Raw genomic sequence first — 20,228 nt, 5'->3', positions numbered from 1 at the left:
CAAGACAAGAAAGTCAGCTTAGATCAACGGGAAATAAGTCTTAGTCTCAAAATTTAATTTGGAAATCGTCCAAAATCATTTTGTTTTTTTACCAGTAAAGGAATGTTGAGAGTACTGTCATAAGTAAGTCCTTTTCAAACAAAAACAATTTGGTTCTATTAAACTGTTATAGGTTTTTTGAACAGAATGCCAATAGTGTCAAGCTACTTTAGTTATACACTTTGTTCTATTTTAATTGATTGATTGTTATCATATTGGAATTTTCAATGTTAAAAGCGTCGATTATGATGAACCAGGGTATTTCCCTTATCGGTTTAGTTAATTAGGTATTATTTATAAGTATGATCAAAGTTCAAACAAACTTAGTTAACCTTCCGGTGCCAAAACAAGGAAGCTGTATGTTATGTGTTATAGAAACGCAACACATACATGCATTTTCCATTTAATCAAATCAAACCGAGACATGTTAAGAAGTAGAATTTGAGAACTTTTTCAAATAGGCCCATCATTTCCAGCAATTTTCATAACTTTTCTGTTTTTCAGATTAAATTTTCTCAGCTTCCATAGTTTAATCTTAGAAAAAGATTTGAAAAAATAGATTACATAAATAAGGTCTTTTGCATTTGGTCCAGTAAGATAAAATTTGGATGTTCATTTGTGTAACTAGTCCTTTATGGTAACTATATCCACCATTGATGGTTGTGAAACCGTTATATCTACTACTAGTATCACGGATCGCTGTGGCAATGACTTATAAGGAGCATGTTTTGTATATCGCGTCATATGCTTTTTCATGTCAAATTCCGATGAATAAAGGAGTTTCTTAATTTGATACATACGCTGTTGTTCTAAAACGTATTTTGTTTAGTTGTTTTCCATATTCTTTTTGTTTTTGTTTTTTTACAAAGATCTTTTGCCAGATTATGGCGCTTTCTTGTTGATAAATATGTAAAGAGACATACAGAAATATGGTCGACTTATTTATCTATACCTATATATCTCTGTGGGAGACATTATTTTCTGCAGAATTCGTTTTCAATTATAAATTGACTAAACGTATAATATAAAGGACATGTGTTGAGAAAGTTTTTTGTATAAATATATATTTATTTTGTATTGTATTTTAAAGAATGAACAAATAACACATTATACTCATTAGACATGTTTATCATATACTGCATTTCACATTCATTTTACTTTATCATTGTAGACCTGAATTTCATCTGCAAACGTTTTTTTTGTGTAAATGAATGCCACCAATCAGTACAAAGTGATCGTCCTTTAGTGACGGTCTCCACATCACAATTTATGTCAGAAAAATCTTGTAAAATGATAGAAATTGCAATGTTCTAATCTAAAACTTATAAAAAGTCTTTCTTTCTCTAACATGTTTAAACTGAAGACCATACACCTAGGCGCATAAAAGAAAACTATATTGATTTGACTCCATGGTAAGTGGTATCATTCTTTACGGCATGGGGTAAATAAAGGCAAACGTAGTTTACCCCTGTTCAATAAAACTCCATGGTAAGTGTTATCATTCTTTACGGCATGGGGTAAATAAAGGCAAACGTAGTATACTCCTGTTCAATAAAACTCCATGGTAAGTGTCATCATTCTTTACGGCATGGGGTAAATAAAGGCAAACGTAGTATACCCCTGTTCAATAAAACTCCATGGTAAGTGTTATCATTCTTTACGGCATGGGGTAAATAAAGGCAAACGTAGTATACCCCTTTTCAATAAAACTCCATGGTAAGTGTTATCATTCTTTACGGCATGGGGTAAATAAAGGCAAACGTAGTATACCCCTGTTCAATAAAACTCCATGGTAAGTGTCATCATTCTTTACGGCATGGGGTAAATAAAGGCAAACGTAGTATACCCCTGTTCAATAAAACTCCATGGTAAGTGTTATCATTCTTTACGAAATGGGGTAAATAAAGGCAAACGTAGTATACCCCTGTTCAATTATAAAACTCCATGGTAAGTGTCATCATTCTTTACGAAATGGGGTAAATAAAGGCAAACGTAGTATACCCCTGTCCAATAAAACTCCATGGTAAGTGTTATCATTCTTTACGGCATGGGGTAAATAAAGGCAAACGTAGTATACCCATGTTCAATAAAACTCCATGGTAAGTGTTATCATTCTTTACGGCATGGGGGTAAATAAAAGCAAATGTAGTATACCCCTGTCAAATAAAACTCCATGGTAAGTGTTATCATTCTTTACGGCATGGGGTAAATAAAGGCAAACGTAGTATACCCCTGTTCAATAAAACTCCATGGTAAGTGTTATCATTCTTTACGGCATGGGGTAAATAAAGGCAAACGTAGTATATCGCTGTTCAATAAAAACAAAAACAGTGATCTTAAGTATTGCCACAATACATCGTGTAGTGTGATGAAGCCGACGAGGAAGGATATGGCATTGTCTCGACCAATGATGTATTTTATGAGGAACGGCACGACTCGACCAGGCTTTTCGAATTTCATTCTATAACCCAGGTCTCGTCTAGACTGACAAAAACCAGATTTCATGAAGTAAGCAAGAGTGGTCTTTGGCGCTGGACAGTCCAACACTGTGCAGGTTGGGCTGTCGTGATTTCTTTTTAATTTAGGTTCAAATCCCGTTATGGAAAGAACAAACATTTACCAAACCAAATTTTTAGATTTATCATTGTTGGGCTAAATCTCAGACAAAGTATATACGTATATATATCTATTTGTGAATGGAATTTCCAAAAGAGATTGAGGAAGTATCCATGCACAGGTTAAATATAGATTTCATCGAACAGATAGTTGTATTACAAATACATGTATGTATCCTCGCTGGTTAACTTTAAGTGCCGACCGTATAGCTGTATTACATATTGGTTTAAATATCTTTAAAAGATTTGTTATTTATGATATTTATTGCAGACACGAACTCAATCTAAACAATGTATAATAAGGTATGGCGTGTCAAATCTACTTTTATATGACGTATGAAAAGGTAATAAAATCTCACTTTTCTTTTTGAAAAAAATCTACTCAAAAAGTTCTAAAACGGGTTTGGAAACATTTTGTTTATTTCAAAAGAAAATTTTAATTGTGAAATAGTGAACATTGAACGTTAATAAAGTATGAAATTTAGTTTTGATTTTGATTTTGTTCTTGTTTTTGTATTTGTATTCCATATCACATGATTTGATTAGTTGGTATATACAGTTAAGGAAGCTTATCACTGGCGTCGGAGATGGGGGATACTATATCTTAACTTCATCCCCCTTTTTTAAGATAAAAAATATAAACGAAAGAGGACAATCACTAACTTATTGTACAGGCTATTAAACTAAAGTATTTGTTTTATATTGACACTTTCCGAAATTTCCCTTTCCCTTTCCGTCTACTCTGTGTGTATATCGTGTAAGATTGAGAATGGAAATTATCAAAATTTTAGATCAATGACCTGAAACTACAAGAAATTCTGATAAACAGATTTAAAAAAGCACAATGGGACGACACTCTTTTACAACAAGATCTGGTTAGCCTAGAAAAATGGTCAAAGACTGGGGTATGCGCTTCAACACAAAGCAATACTACATCCTGAGCATTAAGTACATAAGCCTGAAATTATATACCCTCGATTGAAACATAATCCAATAAGTCCAACACAGTCCATACCTGGGACTACAGATATCGGAAGATCTGAAATGGACCACCTTCATTTCAAATGTAACTAAGAAAGCAAATTCTACAATAGGCTCTCTAAGGCGCAACTTAAGATTCTGCCCAAAAGACTGTTAGAAAACAGTATACATTCATTGGTGAGATCTACGATGGAATATGGGCAAATTGTATGGGACTCTTATACACCAAACAACATCAACCAAGTAGAACGAATCCAAAGAAGAGCAGCACGATTCATCACAGGGGACTATAAATCAAGAGAAGAAGGATCGGTCAACAACATGCTAACAGTACTGGAACTTAAAAACCTACAGTCCAGAAGAACAAGCCAAAGACTGGTATTTCTGTACAAAGTTGTTGAGGGTTTGGTCCCGGCTGACGAATTTTGGTAGAAAGCACAACCAAAAGAATCATTAAGCCGACACGCTTTGTAGACTTTGAAAGCACTAATACAGTTAACAACTCAGTTAAGAACAACTCAAAGGCAATTGAAACAACAAACTGTTAAATTGAACAATTTCAAAACTCATTCTTCATCAAGACTGTGATTCATTGGAACCATTGGAAGACAAACATAGTTTGCGCTAAGTGAGTTGAGAGCTTAAAAACAACTCTCTATCGCCGTCAATAGCGCTCTCCCTTCAGTCGAGTTAAAGCCAGAATTGGTACCTTCGATGTTACAATACAGATACAAGACGATTCACCATCTAGAAACATATACGCTGAAGTGTGGTATGCGCTTAAATGGAAAACATTGTACGTATTCACTATAAACACCAGCATCCAACATCTACAAACTAAACAAGCATATACTCCGAACAGAAATTAAACATCAGTATATTATTATTGTGATTTTAGAAGATTTTCAAATGAGTATCAACATTAATAACAATTTAAAAACATCGAACTTTTTTTTGTTCACATTTCTGCTGCTGGTGGAGTTTTAATTCCCCGAGGTTCTCACCAGCCCAATAGTCAGCACTTCTGTACTGACATGAATTATCATTGATATGGTCATAATTGTATAGTAACTGTTTACAAAACTTTTGAATTTTTTGAAATACTAAGGCTTTTCTACCTCAGGAATAGATAACCTTAGCTGTATTTGGCAAACCTTTTAGGAATTTTGGTTCTCAATGCTCTTCAATTTCGTACTTTTTTTTTATTCGAGCGTGATTGATAAGTCTTTTGTAGACGAAACCCTCGTCTGGCGTAAATGCAAAATTTAATCCTGGTACTATCTACGGTGAGTTTATTCGACACTGTTCGACATCATTAATGAGAAGAAAGCATTGACTGGTTCATGGCATATTACTCTTCCTGTACACACCAGTGTGTGGTTTTAAACAAAATGATCATGGTGGTTTGTCCAGTATAAGTTTTTTTATATGTTTATTATCGATGTAAACAAGTAAATATAACAAGTCTCTCTTTTATCTTTTGAGAATATGTCTTTCATATATTGTTGTAATTTATAGGTTAAATCCGTTTCACATGCTAGACTGTGAAATATTATATTCTGTGAAGTAACAATGCTTTGATCTTCGAATAATCAAAATAAGAAAAATAACTAAGTTTTATATCTTTATTCAACATATAAATCATAGTATCACAGTTAATAACAATATCAAGTAAATGGAATATCACAGCTATCATGTAAAGTCATTTAAAGATATGTTAATAGCTTCTTGTAGAAAAGACATTAAATAAGTTATGTGTCCTTGTTCTGCTGAAAATTATCAGTACTAACATATTTAGGGTGTAGCTTTCCGATTTAACGGATACAACAACTGGGTTCCACATAAAATATTATAAAAAAAGGCTTACTTTTATGGATATATCTATTGCATATTTTGTTTATTGTAGACTGATTAGTAGAAATACCGTATATATTGGTTTGCAGAGATGTGATAAGATGCTTTCAAGTCAAGTTGAAGGTCGATGTGTATTTTCATATGATAGCTAACTGTCTTTGTACTTTTATTGCAAGACTTACAAAATGCACACAATAAAAGAAATTAGAGAATCAGTGTAATGTACATGTGTAAATATCAAATACTAAAGTAGTTAAAAAAAGAAATGTATAAATGGCAACTTTGTTTTATAACACATTTGTAAGTAATGCCACTGATGAGACTGACAAAAAGCACCGATTACAAAAAAAACTTTAAAAATATCATATCATGCTTCACATCTACTGGCCTCGAAATAAATATGCATAACTCCTACAATGTATTTTTCCTTTACAATTCATTTTGATTGCATCTTCATTCTTGTCTCAAGTATCGTGAAAATTGTCCTAGGACGCCGACACTGGCCATTCACTTTACATCAAATGATATACAGCTTGTTGGTAGTAACTATTATATAATAGTATACTATGTATCTGAATCTCCGTGTAATGGAGATTGATTCTGAGATGATATGGCCTCTTCTACTCCTTTCAATGCTAGAACAAGTGGATACACCCTTTCGTAACGGTCTTCTCGAATATACTTTCTGACCACAGTCTGAAAAACATATATAAAGCGACTATTACCATTTACATATATAAGATTGTTGTATCTTTAAGTGGCGACTAAAAAATGTATTCCATTAATATAACCAGAATGCAGAAGTCAGGTTAACTTTTCATGTCATTTTAAGACAGACATCTATTTATTTGTCTTTACCATTGGTATATGTTCTGAATAAGGTTACCGTAACTAAAGTATTACTATTCAGATACTGAATTAAATTCGTAATACTAGAAACACAAAAATGCTCATAGATCTCTGAAATGCAGTTTGGCGGACTTGAAAAGTAAAAATACCTTTATTTTGTCGTAATCTGTTGAATGTTTACGACACACTTTTATAATCTTTGTCACATGTTCACTTGCTCTGTTGCCACCCATTAATCGAACTATTTGTCTGCAAACGAAAAAAATATTCATACACTCGGAATACATAATTTTATATTGATTGGTTAAATCAGAGGTTTAGAAAAAGACAATTAAAAATTCAACGTTACCGTCATCAATGATTTCTTATATAAATGTAAAATCAGATTATCTTTTACTTACGCCTGATATTTATTTGACTGTTTCTGAAGGTAATCTTGTTGATTCTGTGTATTTGATACTTCCTTCATCGTAGCTCCCATTACAGACTCTAAAGTAATATATAAAAGTTAATTGTCAGTTCAAACCAAACAAGAGAAAGGTTTAGTTTGCTATAAAACCTGGTTTAATCCACCATTTTCTTCATAGTGGGAGGTCTGTGTCGAGTCGGGGATATGACGATTGTTGTCTATTTCTTTAGTGTGTTTGTGCTTTTGATTTTGCAATTTAATTAGGTACTTTCCGTTTTGAATTTTCCTATTGATTTGACTATCACATTTACGTCAAGATAATTTTAAATGGTACTTTAAAAAAAAAAATGCTTCCTTGAATAAAAAAGACAAGCGAACAGTTATAATACTAACCTGCTAATCCACCCTCTGAATGATGGTCACTAAACACACCACTCTCTCTTCCAGAATCTACAAGAAAATGTCTACTGTAAGTTATCATGCAAACTACCATTGAAATCTTGAGAAGTTTCATGCTTTCAATATTTCATTAAGATTTCGATTTTAGTTAGATTTTGAAAAATATTACTTTTAAACCCCCCAAAAAGGCTTATTTGAAAAGATTATAAACAAAAAATATTATTTTTTATCGTATATAAAAAAGCTTCTGTCAAAGAATTAATAAATGCGACTCGTTTGGAATATTTGCCACTAGATATTTCAAATTCTTTATGCAAGGGCTTCGTTTGAATACAATTTTCCCATCAATTGTTTAAAATTCCTTTTTTTTTATATATAAATAGGGATTTTCTAATATAAAAACTCAAGATTTCACCATCTACAATATAGATATACGATGTCTAATCATCATGCATTCTTAAAGTCGCAGTTGATCCATAATCTTACCGTTTGTTTTCGTCTCAGATGTCTTTCGTTCCTTTTTCCTTGGTGCCACTGAAAAATGTTCAGAAAAGTCAATTAGAACTAGAAAATGATAGATAGTTGTCTAATACCACATGTTAAGCACTTACTATAGTACCAAAAAATAATTTTCAATATCACTTGCCGTATTAAATGTTTGTAAGAAAATATTTTTTTTAAATTTCTGAAATAGGGAAATAATATTGTGATATAGAGTCCAAAAAGGGTGTAAATATATGTACCTTTTGCTACAGCTTTTGACAACTCAACTGCAGTATGAGTGCCAATATTTTTACATTTATGACTCGCTATCGCTTCTTGTACTTGTTTGGCCGTCGGTCTGTTGGCAGATTCTTTTTGTAACATCCACATAATAATAGACTTAATGTCGTCACAGTAATCCGCGTTCTCCATTGGTGGCAGCTGGAAACAAAATTAACTCAAAAATTAGGTCTGCAATATTTCTCGAGAAAGTATTATTGTCAGTGTATTTTTCACTTTAATCGTCAAAGAGTTTACCTTGAGTTTGTCTTGAACATGCTTGAAATATTTGCCACTGAACGTTAAGCAACAAACAATCAATAATAATCGTGAACATTTTATTTTGCACGTCTTTTTCCTATATATATTCCTTATTAAGATACTTTCATTTCATATTATAACCACAGAGCAAAGAGATTGCAAAAACATGTTTATAGTGCTTTTTCAAGATATTTTTATTTGTCATCATTGTAAATAAAGTACACTGAAAAACAGTTGACCTTTGTATTTGATTGTTTTGTATCATATTTTAAATGTCTTCTGCATAGATAAGTGAACTTGATGATTCCCAAGTAAATCTATATGCATATAAATTTAGATAAGACTTTATGTATTTAAGACTTTATGTATTTATGATACTATCAACCTTTTTAAAGTGGATATTATAATAATCAAACAATGAGTAAATTGTCTCATTCTTTTCTCACACGAAATTATATGTCAGGAAATATATTTATACCACTCTCTTATGGCTTTATGTTTCAATATAGTATTTTCAGTATGACATACACCTACTTGTTTCTTTTCAACGAGTTGTCTGATCTGTTGTATATTTTCTGCTTTAAATGCATAGTCACCGGTACCCATTTCAAAACACGTACACCCTAAACTCCAGATGTCAGTCTAAAACAATAAAGACAAGGATTAGATAAAAAGGCAACATACAAAAAAGAAAGAAAAAAAGTACCAGATGTATCTTTTATTTGCTTGCATCAAACAATAGATTTAAAAAAAAGCCTAAAAATAACTTATTAATTTGTTTTTAAACATAACTAAATTATTCAATTTCACGGTTTAAGCACACTATAAATAACCCATGGAACAATAATAACATATATATTGATTTATTCCAAGGCTTGGGCGTGAATATACAGGCAAAAACCCTTATAATGCCAATCTATATATTGATTTATTCCAAGGCTTGGGCGTGAATATACAGGCAAAAACCCTTATAATGCCAATCTATATATTGATTTATTCCAAGGCTTGGGCGTGAATATACAGGCAAAAACCCTAATAATGCCAATCTCTAAAATAAATAAAGTATGTTTATTGTTTACTATTTCCAGAGAATCTGTACCTTTTCATCATAAGGTTTCTTTGCCAACATCTCTGGGCTCATGTATTGTGGACTACCGATAAATACAGACATGTTACCAGGAGCCGCCACTGGAATCTCTCTGAAAATATAAACGGAATTAAGATGTCGTAACAGCAACGTTTTTTTTTAAAGCATCAATCCATAGGAAATCGACTTTCTCTACAAAATAAACTGTTAATTAAAGTACAATAATTTATTTCATATGTTTACACTGCATTATTAAAACTGAAAATATAAACTTAACACTTTTACATTGTCATATAATTGATTTTTGACAGGCTAGATGCAATTAATAACATTTCTTGTTTGCTTTTAAAATGAAAATGCAAACATCGAAAAATGAAAAACGTGTTCGTTTAATTCTCCTTGACTTTCTGATCAGCAGCACAAATGGTGTTATCTGACTTCGTATAATCACAGTTCATTGAAAAAAGGGAAAAGATAGAAAGGAGTAAAATGGTAACGAACAATTACTATATCATATCGATCAAGTGGGTGTCAATAAAAAATAAAACATAAAAAGTTAGGTCTACCTACCTTGCTACGCCGAAATCTGCAATTTTGACGTCGTTATGGGCAGTCAATAAAATGTTTTTACTTTTGACGTCTCTGTGTAGAACGTTTTTACTGTGAAGAAACTGAAATGTACAAGTTAATATGAAATAAAAGTAACTGATACTATGCACACTGTGACAGACACAACTTATGTTTTCAAAAGACTTTCTGATTTTGAATCATTACAGCTCTTTTGTTGTTTAAAACTAAAGATACTAGTATAATATCATACAAATACTCGACTACAGACAATATTCAGACGCAACCCAATGTCATAATACTACCGACTACAGACGATATTCAGACGCAACCCAATGTCATAATACTACCGACTACAGACGATATTCAGACGCAACCCAATGTCATAATACTACCGACTACAGACGATATTCAGACGCAACCCAATGTCATAATACTACCGACTACAGACGATATTCAGACGCAACCCAATGTCATAATACTACCGACTACAGACGATATTCAGACGCAACCCAATGTCATAATACTACCGACTACAGACGATATTCAGACGCAACCCAATGTCATAATACTACCGACTACAGACGATATTCAGACGCAACCCAATGTCATAATACTACCGACTACAGACGATATTCAGACGCAACCCAATGTCATAATACTACCGACTACAGACGATATTCAGACGCAACCCAATGTCATAATACTACCGACTACAGACGATATTCAGACGCAACCAAATGAATGCTTACAAAAGATATCAAATGGACTGTATTTAAATACTTGTATTTAAATCATCAAATGGTATGGTTCCTAACTATTTACAAGAAACTTTTCATTTTACTGAAAATCAAAATTATAACTTACGTTCAGCTGATGAAAACTATTAAATCTTTCAAAACCAAAAACAATTTTTTTTAAAGAAAACATTTACATATTCAGGTTCTCAAATATGGAACAGTTTACCAAATGAAATAAAAATGAGTAATACACTTGTATCTTTTATAACAAAATGTTACAAATTTTTCATCAATTGTGCAAATTAATATGCTTTTTCATTATTATTTAAAAACAGTTGTATATTGTGTATAATATAACTTTATAACACTGTATGTACTTATAAATATGTTATTATTATTTTGAGGACTCTCAGGAAGATTAGTTTCAACTAATGGGATCATCCTCATAAAATAAAGATTATTTATTTATTTATTTACTGCCAAACTAGCATGTCTAATAAATTAGTAATAGACAACACCATGAAAAATAAATAAAACGATGAAAAGACAAGCATCCTTTTTTTACAAAACATAACACAGAAAACCAAAGATTGCAAACACGAAACCATCATAATCCGGTGTTGACCTCCAGGAAGTGTCAATAGTTTCGGCTCATAATGTAATTTTCGGGACCACGGGCAAATCATTTGTCGTCATACGTCATGCAGTTGCTTTTATAGTAAAGAAATTGCTTCACCGGGTGCAGAATACTGGTATAACACAGACGAGACAAGATTGCATTTGAAAAGCACATATCAGACATTCCATCACTTAATGAAAAAAGTCCGATTTCACATAAAAGGTGCTGATAAAGCGACATTATCATTATGTAACTTAAAAAATAGTAAGGGTCATATGCAATTTTAGCTAGTTTTACAACAAACGCAAATAACAGATTTAAGCTTCTTAATCCACAATTCTTTGCACATTCAAATGCAGCGGTATATGATTTACTGACTACAAAAATGTTAGTTTGATCAAGACGGATTATGATGCATTCATCGTCACTAACAACATCAATATAGAAGTACGTATCATTAGATATGTCTGAATGATTAACAACACCAACCATATCATTTAAAAAAGATAAATTTATCTTTTTAAAATTTAAATGCAACTCGTCAATTGTAAGCTAATAATGTATACAAATAGTATATTGATTTTAAAGCTAGTAATTTAAAATGTAAGGTATATGATAATACTGGTGTCATATTCAGTTGTTCTCACTGGGACTATATGCTTTAAAAATAACTACTTCATACGGGCTTTGAAGACATCAATACAGAAATACATGTCACTGGATATGTCTGCATGACAAATCAATATCTATTATTTTCTTTTTTCATTTTAAATTCCATTCGTATACAAATAGTATATTGAACTAATAGTTCGTAATTTATTGATGTACATGGTAATACTGGTTGTTCTGACAGGGCGAAATACTTTGGCTCTGAATGTGGATTCTGTAATAAGACATATCTACTTAAAAATGTTTGAAACACAGGGTACGATCCGCGGAGGAATATCAGAGAAGAATGCATATGTCAAATAAACTCTTGAAAATTCCCATTAAACTTCTGTCAAAACAAAACTAAGATTTAATCGCAAATATTAAAGCTTTACAACTTATTTTTAAGGTACTTACTATAATTCATTTTAGTTGGAAAGTCATTGTATCTTGTTATTTTACTTATTAAAATATAAGTATATATAACTAAGAAATGTGTCGAAAACTTGTTGCATTGAGTATTAGAGAGTCATAATATAGATAATATTTTTAACATTGACACATTTATGATTTGTGGGCTTATGTGAAAAATTGAGCCCTCTGAAACGAACATATATCTTCTTTTTTATATATATGTGGGTAATTGGTCGTTCCATTAGGACTTTCACTTTAAAAACTGTTTTATGTTTTATTTTTGTTTTTTATCATTGGTCTTTTGTAGATTTTTTCACACTTTTCCTCAATCGGTTTGCTTTACAATTGATACATCTCATTGTTGAAGGTAGTAGTAACTCTCCATATCCTACTTCAAATCCTTGTCCTTCAAGTCTTCGGTTGATATTGTGGTCTCGTTGACAAACACACCAAGTCTTTACATTACCCTGATGATTATTTCTGTCAAGTCTTCGGTTGATGGTGGTCTCATTAACAAGCACACCAAGTCTTTACATTACCCTGATGGTTGATGATGGTTTCATTGACAAACACACCAAGTCTTTACATTACCCTGATGATTGTTTCAAAAAAAAAGCTCATCAAATCTCAGACTACTATGATCTACTATAATTATAGTAGTCTCAGATCAAATATATTAGACTTATAATCATGTTCGTGAAATGTGTTTCGTCTACAAAAGTGTCATCAGTGACACTCGAGTAAAAAAAGTTGAAAGACCTAATCAAGTACACAGTTAAAGATCATTGAGAACTCAAACAATAACGACAAGTTTTACCCAATACAGCTATAATGATCTATACCTTAAATAGAACATCCTTAGTAAAACTGTACAGTTTTTTTTTCAGTATGAAATAAAATAGCGTTTCTTACTTCTAATCCGGATGCCATCTGTCTGACGAATTCTACAAACATATATTCTGAGACGACCTTGTTTTGTCGGATGTACTCGTATAACGTACCACGCTCACAATACTCCATTATTATATAAGCACTATCTCCTTGGCGGAAGCACTCTACGTATTGAACTATATTCTGGTGTTTGAACCGTTTCAAGTCGGACAGTATTTGAGTTTCTCGGTCTAGAAGTTCTTTCTCTCGTCCATTCGCTCGGCTTAAATTGATAACTTTCATAGCATAGTTTGTAGGCTGAAAAAAAATGAGTAAACTTTCAAAATAACAAATACTCAAAGTCAAGATTTAATTGAAATGAAACGTGAGGCAGGGGCGGATCCAGTCATTTTCAAAAAGGGGGGGGGGTCCCAACTCGGAAAAAAGGAGAAGGGTTCTAACTATAAGGCCACATAGAAATGCGACCGAAAAGAGGTTCCAAACCCAGGAACCCCGCCCCATCGCCCCCACTCCAAACTGGATCGACACTGTGAGGGGAGAAAAAAATGGACTGTTTTGATAACGTTATAATTTCGTAGATGCGTTGCATATTGTTTTTATCTTTTTAAAAGTGTTAATCTTTGATGGAGATCAATTGAAACGGGTCAGACTATAAAATCAGTAACGCTTTATCAGATTTGAAGAAAGAAACTTATTCTATTTATTAATTTAAATTTCAAAACAACAAGGCTGTTATTGAGTGAAATATGCGTTGACAAAATTATTCAACTCTCTATGGGGTCTGAAAGATGAAACCGTAGCATATGTAATATGGCATGAGAGTAAATAAAAACAAAAAACGAAGAACGAAATAAAGTAGATAAGTGATAGTGCTGATATGATGACCACAATTTAATTAATTTTTTAAGTTTTCTGGTTTTTTTTGTGTTTTTTTTTTTGCAATTTGGAAACAGCTTGTATGACAGTATAAAAACAAATCAATATGTTAAAACAAAAATATTAAACAATATATGTTTAGGCCAAAATACAAACTAACCTGAAATGACCCTGTCCTTGAAGGGATCTGATCAGTTCTGGTAACTAAATAAACTTGTCCGAACGTTCCTTTCCCAATATGTTTCTCTACAGTAAATTCACCACAACTTTTACCAATTATATTAGGTGCAGCCATCTTGTACAATGCAGACGAACAAACTGATGTTCTCAAAGTAAATCACAAAGATGGAACATTTCCAAATATATTACTATAACTTCCTTTTTGGTAGATAAATATAGATGTTTATACCTGAACAGTTTATGACAATTATTAAAACGTCAATACCCCCGATTCTATATTTAAATTTAGATTGTTTGGAATTTAAATTGGGTTCTCGGAAAAACAAGATCAATTTTTACTACTGGTTATTTTCAATTTAAAATGCAATCCTCGGTTCGGTTGTGAAATAGTCGTAATAAGTATTTATTAGATGTACAAAATATGTTTTCTCTAGTTGGTCGTGACAAGCAAAAAATCCAACGATATTCGTAGATAATTTTTTTATTTTTTTTTTTGGGGGGGGGGGGGGGGGGGGGTCTCAACTACGAATATATTTATGCGCTCCATCATTTATGGGCTCCACCATTTATGCGCTCCATCATTTATGCGCGCCATCATTTATGCGCTCCATCGAAGAATGGTAAAATGGAACAACAAAAATTAATAATACTATCAAAACTTGTGAAACATTATACACATAAACAGATAATTTTATTTGAGTTGAATTGATTTCTAACTAGGGTTATGTAGAGACTATAAGAGAAGCTGAATTATAATTATATTGGAATTTTACTTGGCATAATAAAAAGACTTGTACGACATACAATTTGATTTTTGAGACTACAATGATTGAATGACATACTCATCGCACTACCAAGTACTTTGATCACAAATAACCCTTTGAACGAGACTTATGTGTTCCAACACGAGCAGCACGACGGTTGCCACATTTTGAGCAGGATCTGCTTACCCATCTGAAGCAACTAAGATCACCGCCGGTTTTGGTGTGGTACGTTTTGCTCGATCTGTTCACGTTTATCTCTGTTGTGTTTTATAGAATTTTGTTTGACCTTTCATCGTTATTCATTATTTGTCATGGCGTTGTCAGTTTCTCTTCGATATTTGTGTTTTAATATTCATATGGTATCTGTCGCCTCTCTTTAAACGCAACATAAGTGCCAATGAAAATATTTTTTTGGGAAATAAATTATCCGTCAACGAGTAATCCTTAAAATCAATGTTCATAAACATTATAGAAATAAGGATATGTGATATGATTGGCAACGAATGAGACAACTATCCAACAAAGACCAAATAAAGTGGATGCAAGCAATAATAGGCAACCATATATAATGAGTTTTCAAAGGTTTCGAGCTTAAACACCAGATTCTCATTCTTGTCCTAAAATATGCCGTATTCTTACTGAAAACATTTTGTAAGTGTAAAATATAGGACAATAAGTCAAGCTTACTTGTATTTTGTAAAATTTTATGGCGTTTTATTCTTTTGTTTTATGTTTCACATTTAATAATTACTTAAATGTCAAAGACAATTGAATCGAAAGTATTAACAATTATTGCATGGTATGTAATTCTATTTTAAACGGTGATATCAAGTTGTTATAAGTTTTACTTTAAACAGCTAATAGACACTGGACATTTTTATTTACCAACCAAATTACAAAATTAACCGTTTAAATTAGAATTGGACGCGTTTGAAATGAATGCTACAGCAAGGAACTACTACAAAGATTCACATGATCCACGAAAGAACTATCCGACTGCAGCTAAAGACGCACATCTTAGACTTTTGGCAGAGTTAAGCAATGTGATAGACCCGTCAGTTAATAAAGTGAGATATGATGCAATAATCCGTCGACTGGTTCCCTACATGGTATCTATGTTGTCTAAGAAAGCTCAAAACTTCATTGACATATTTGAGTCTTTAGAAAAGCTCCATTTTGTTGAGGTTGGAAAGTATGGCGCCTTGAAAAAGATTCTGAGGGAATTTGATCCGCAATATGTACAGATCATAGAAAATGCTGAGGAAGAAATCAAAATTATTATGAAATCACACAAGCAACCGAAGTCAGTTCAGAGTGAGTATACAATGAAATGGAATGGCAAAATTTTTAAAATGTTGACAGTTTTTAAAACCTACTTTTATTGATATCAATATACATAACAGACGGCATGGCGGTTTTACTTCAACGATGAGGTAACGAGACGGCAACCTAACAACATGTAGAGATTAATTTGAAATAATTCATGAAACAAAACCTAAGTCCTGACTTCTTCCACCAATAAAAACTGGCTCAAAAGCGGTGCTTAAAAAGGGAGAGATCCGTTTGCGCCAAAATGCGTCCTTTTGCGCCAAAACTTTTTTCTCCAATGCTTCGTTTGAACCACATGTTTTAAAATTACATGGTATCATTTGCGCCAAAAATAAAACATACGATTGCGCCAATTAGATAAAAACTGACTTCCTTACTCCTTTATTCGAACTTGGAACCGGCAGTTTACACAGCAAATGTTTAGTTTTCTGAAACATATCTCTTTCTTGCTGCTGCTGCATGGATACTTCCTATTTTAATGTATGTAGTAGCGTGTAACTTCACTTTATTGTCCAAAAACACAAACATTGAAGGATGAAATACATAAAATCGTTCATAATTCCTAATAATCATAAAGCCTTTACGCATGAGAGGAACAAAACACTGTGTCATCAACATATGTGGCTTAAACATAATCAGCGAAAGCTTCTATTTTCTTCTTTATTGGTATATCTTTATTAAATATTCGGTAAAGCAATAGGGTTTATTCTATCTCTGTAAAAGTGGCGATAAAAACAAAAAATCAAATCAAAACAAAACAGCCAAATAAAAAGCGGAACGCATTCCTAAAGGGTAGATGATTACGTTTTGCATAAGACATACATCTGGCTACAATAAATTAATGTTACATACATGTACTTATATTTTAACAAATTAAACCGAGGTACGTGTTAACTAAAATGTAACAAACACAATTTTGGTTAAATTTTATGTCAAAAATTACGGTGTGAATTGTCAAATCTTATGAATTCGATAGAGTGAAAACTTATTAATGGCCCTACAAATTGCCAAATGTTATTCATTTTCTTTAACCGTTTTTAATGTTTATATTACTCTAAATACGCCAATATAATTGTAGACAGCAAACAACACCATTCTGAAGATAGCTTTGTATCTGCACTATCGGAGGGAGAAAGTCATATGTGGGTTGGTAAAATTCCTCGTAAAATCGAAAATAAGATACTAACTGAAGAAGACCTGGAGAATTTCAGTGAGGCCATTATCCCTACAAAGTTAGAAGTTGTTAGAACTGCATTTTGGCTGAGCTCTTCAGACTTGGACCAGATGATCAACAAGTCACGTGGTAGTTTGACAATTGCTCGTTTTCTCATTCTGTTGAAATGGCAAGAGAAAAATGGAGGCACTGCTTATGTGAATGATATTATCAATAGATTCTCGGAATCACTGGAAATGGATGCTTACTCTATAAACATTGTCAAAGCTAGAGGCGCCCTCGAAAAGATGACACTTGAAATGAACAACAAAAAGTAGCACCACATTTCAAATGATAAACTCCCTCCACTCCCCAACCATATCAACCATAGAATCAATAAATAAACTCCATACATCTCCTGATTTTGCTAAAATAGCCTTTGTATAGCCTTACGGACAAAAACAACTGTTCAATAACGTACAGAAACTATTCATTTCAAATCAGTTTATTCATTATACTTATTTCTAATAGAGGCATTTCCCCACCACTTCTTTCTGAAACGGAAAAAACATGTTTTACAAGAAATTTACAGAATTAAACAATTAATTTAAAGCCTTTTTCCACAGAAAAATGTGAATTTTTGGTGCCTAAAGAGTGGCATCTGTTTCTATGCCAGGATGAATAAAGCCCAGGGCATTAATATTAAAGATCACTTGCAACCAGTCTTTAAAGGGGATCTGTAGGAATTTCTTTTGTCAATATTCCAACCTTTTTAATAACAGTGTACATGTTCTGCCTGTCATCCTGATTGACCCTCTTTGCAGTCTAACTTTTGTCCTTGTTCTGATTAAGCATGAAATATGTGTCACTGGATATCTTACTAACAACACTCAATCAAATTGTAAAATTCATATATCACTAACAGTTAGTGGCATGATATAATTATTTTATCATGTTATTTTAGCCTTGTCAAATAAATTACTTATCTAAACACAGCTTCAGAGGTATTTTCCATCTAGAATATACGTGCATAGTGCACCCATACAAAAACTCTCGAGTAAATGTTAAAAAAACATCATATACAAACTACTTGTAAAACATCAACTTGAGACTAATGTTATTACAATCTAAGACTCTTGCAATAGTATTAAATATTTGACTTTTCTACACTTTACACAAATATTCCCCATTCCTAACTCAAAGAAAAATTGGAGAGTTGGTATTGCTTTGTTTCATAAAAAAGAATGGCCAACGTAAATACAAGTATCTTGTCTTAGGGAGGGATAAATCCTACTGAAAAAATTCTCTGAAACTGACATTATCAAAATGCTTGATTTCTTGTTTGACAAATTTTGTGATGTTTGAAGGACGTGTTTTTCAACAAACTATCGGTATTCTCATGGGAACCTATTGTTTAACTTTACTTTCCCTATGTAGATGATGTTCTTTCACTAAATAATTAAATGTGGTGACTGTAGAACGTATCTATCCCATCGAACTAAAGATAAAGGATACAACAGGCACAATTAAGTCTGTCTCATATCTTGACTTACTTCTAGAAATTGACATTGATGGTCGGTTGAAAACAAAATTTTATGACAAAAGTAATAATTTCAGCTTTCCAATAGTGAACTTTCCATGTAGCAACATTCCAACAGTGCCTGTATACAGAGTATTATATTGCCCAATTGATAAGATATTCCCTTGATAGAGGGTTGTTGCTCACAAGGTAGCTATTAAACCAAGAGTTTCAAATGGTGAAGTTGAATTAATCACGAGTTTGTTGACTGTTATGGAATATCTGTTTCACATATTATATAGGATATGTTCCTAATGTCCTAACTACAATCCGTATCCCTTTTCACGAATGTGACCTATCAAATTATACTATTTACCTGGTTTGTAATAACATGAGCAACATGACAGGGGTCACATGTGGAGCTTACCCTTCTGAGATGACCCCCAGTTTTTTGTGGGGTTTGTGTTGCTTAGTGTTTAGTTTTCTATGTTGTGTCTTGTGTACTATTGTTTGGCTGTTGGTCTATTTATTTTTTAGCCATGGTGTTGTCAGTTTATTTTCGATCTATGAGTTTGAATAACCCTTTAGCCATGGTGTTGTCAGTTTATTTTCGATCTATGAGTTTGAATAACCCTCTGGTATCTTTGGCCCCTCTTTTTTTTGGCCTGAAAATTATCTGTATTTTTATATTCAAACACACTTATAAATTAATCTGCCATCATAGGCTTGCTTTATTGTATGGAATACTGTTGAAGTAATAATAATCAAAGTGCTTATAAGCACTGAATGGTAAAGATTGCTTCAATTTATCAGTGGGAAGTAAAATTAAATATTGCATTGGTTATAGTTGATTTAACAGCAATTCTAGACAAAGGAACTCCAATTTTTAAAGATAGCTTCAACAATGACATCATTTATATTTTAAGAACATATATTAGATTCCTGAACCTTGCAAAAGATATGTAATTTTGTAGCATCATTTTGTGTCTTGAATATCTAAGCATATATTACATGGATAAATTTCTGGAAAAGTTCATGGATAGGATGTATAGAATATTATGATAAATGCACTATATTTTGTGCATCAAAAAGGTAGTGATAAGCCTTGGAAGATTTAGATATCAAGTCAGGTCCATAAGGTTTTGATTGTACTTCATGCAATCTTTACCTAAAAACTGTTAATTTATCATCTGATCACATTCTATGACAACAAAACCACACTTCACAATCGTTCAATATTCTGTAGATCATTTGTTCTTGAAAATAGGTTTG

The 20,228-nt window shown here is 32.4% G+C and overlaps 2 protein-coding genes across 2 annotated transcripts; one reads left to right on the top strand and one right to left on the bottom strand.

Moving 5' to 3' along the window:
• Window positions 1–5,246: 5,246 nt before the first annotated feature.
• Window positions 5,247–14,430, bottom strand: LOC139520913 (serine/threonine-protein kinase Nek4-like). Its single transcript, XM_071313998.1, has 11 exons — window positions 14,172–14,430; window positions 13,157–13,432; window positions 9,827–9,927; window positions 9,269–9,368; window positions 8,704–8,811; window positions 7,890–8,070; window positions 7,633–7,680; window positions 7,141–7,197; window positions 6,740–6,827; window positions 6,488–6,587; window positions 5,247–6,185 (listed from the first exon to the last, which is right to left on the bottom strand). The coding sequence occupies exons 1-11, from the start codon at window positions 14,304–14,306 to the stop codon at window positions 6,054–6,056; spliced, it is 1,326 nt and encodes a 441-aa protein (XP_071170099.1). The 5' UTR covers window positions 14,307–14,430; the 3' UTR covers window positions 5,247–6,053.
• A 1,327-nt stretch (window positions 14,431–15,757) lies between these two features.
• On the top strand, window positions 15,758–18,432 carry LOC139520912 (uncharacterized). The gene is made up of 2 exons (XM_071313984.1): window positions 15,758–16,269; window positions 17,363–18,432. Exons 1-2 carry the CDS (start codon window positions 15,891–15,893, stop codon window positions 17,773–17,775), a joined length of 792 nt encoding a protein of 263 aa, XP_071170085.1. The 5' UTR covers window positions 15,758–15,890; the 3' UTR covers window positions 17,776–18,432.
• The last annotated feature ends 1,796 nt before the right edge of the window (window positions 18,433–20,228 follow it).

Source organism: Mytilus edulis, chromosome 1, assembly GCF_963676685.1.
Source record: "Mytilus edulis chromosome 1, xbMytEdul2.2, whole genome shotgun sequence".
NCBI lineage: Eukaryota > Metazoa > Mollusca > Bivalvia > Mytilida > Mytilidae > Mytilus > Mytilus edulis.
Note: the sequence above shows the minus strand (reverse complement) of the source record. Positions and strands in the feature narration are given on the sequence as shown.

Coding starts and splice junctions, on each gene's coding strand:
- LOC139520912 (XM_071313984.1), top strand. CDS start 15,891: ATGAATGCTACAGCAAGGAACTACTACAAAGATTCACATGATCCACGA. Junction 16,270..17,362: donor GCAACCGAAGTCAGTTCAGA/GTGAGTATACAA, acceptor ATATAATTGTAG/ACAGCAAACAACACCATTCT.
- LOC139520913 (XM_071313998.1), bottom strand. CDS start 14,306: ATGGCTGCACCTAATATAATTGGTAAAAGTTGTGGTGAATTTACTGTA. Junction 13,433..14,171: donor CAAGGACAGGGTCATTTCAG/GTTAGTTTGTAT, acceptor ATTTTTTTTCAG/CCTACAAACTATGCTATGAA. Junction 7,681..7,889: donor GTCAAAAGCTGTAGCAAAAG/GTACATATATTT, acceptor AACATTTTTCAG/TGGCACCAAGGAAAAAGGAA.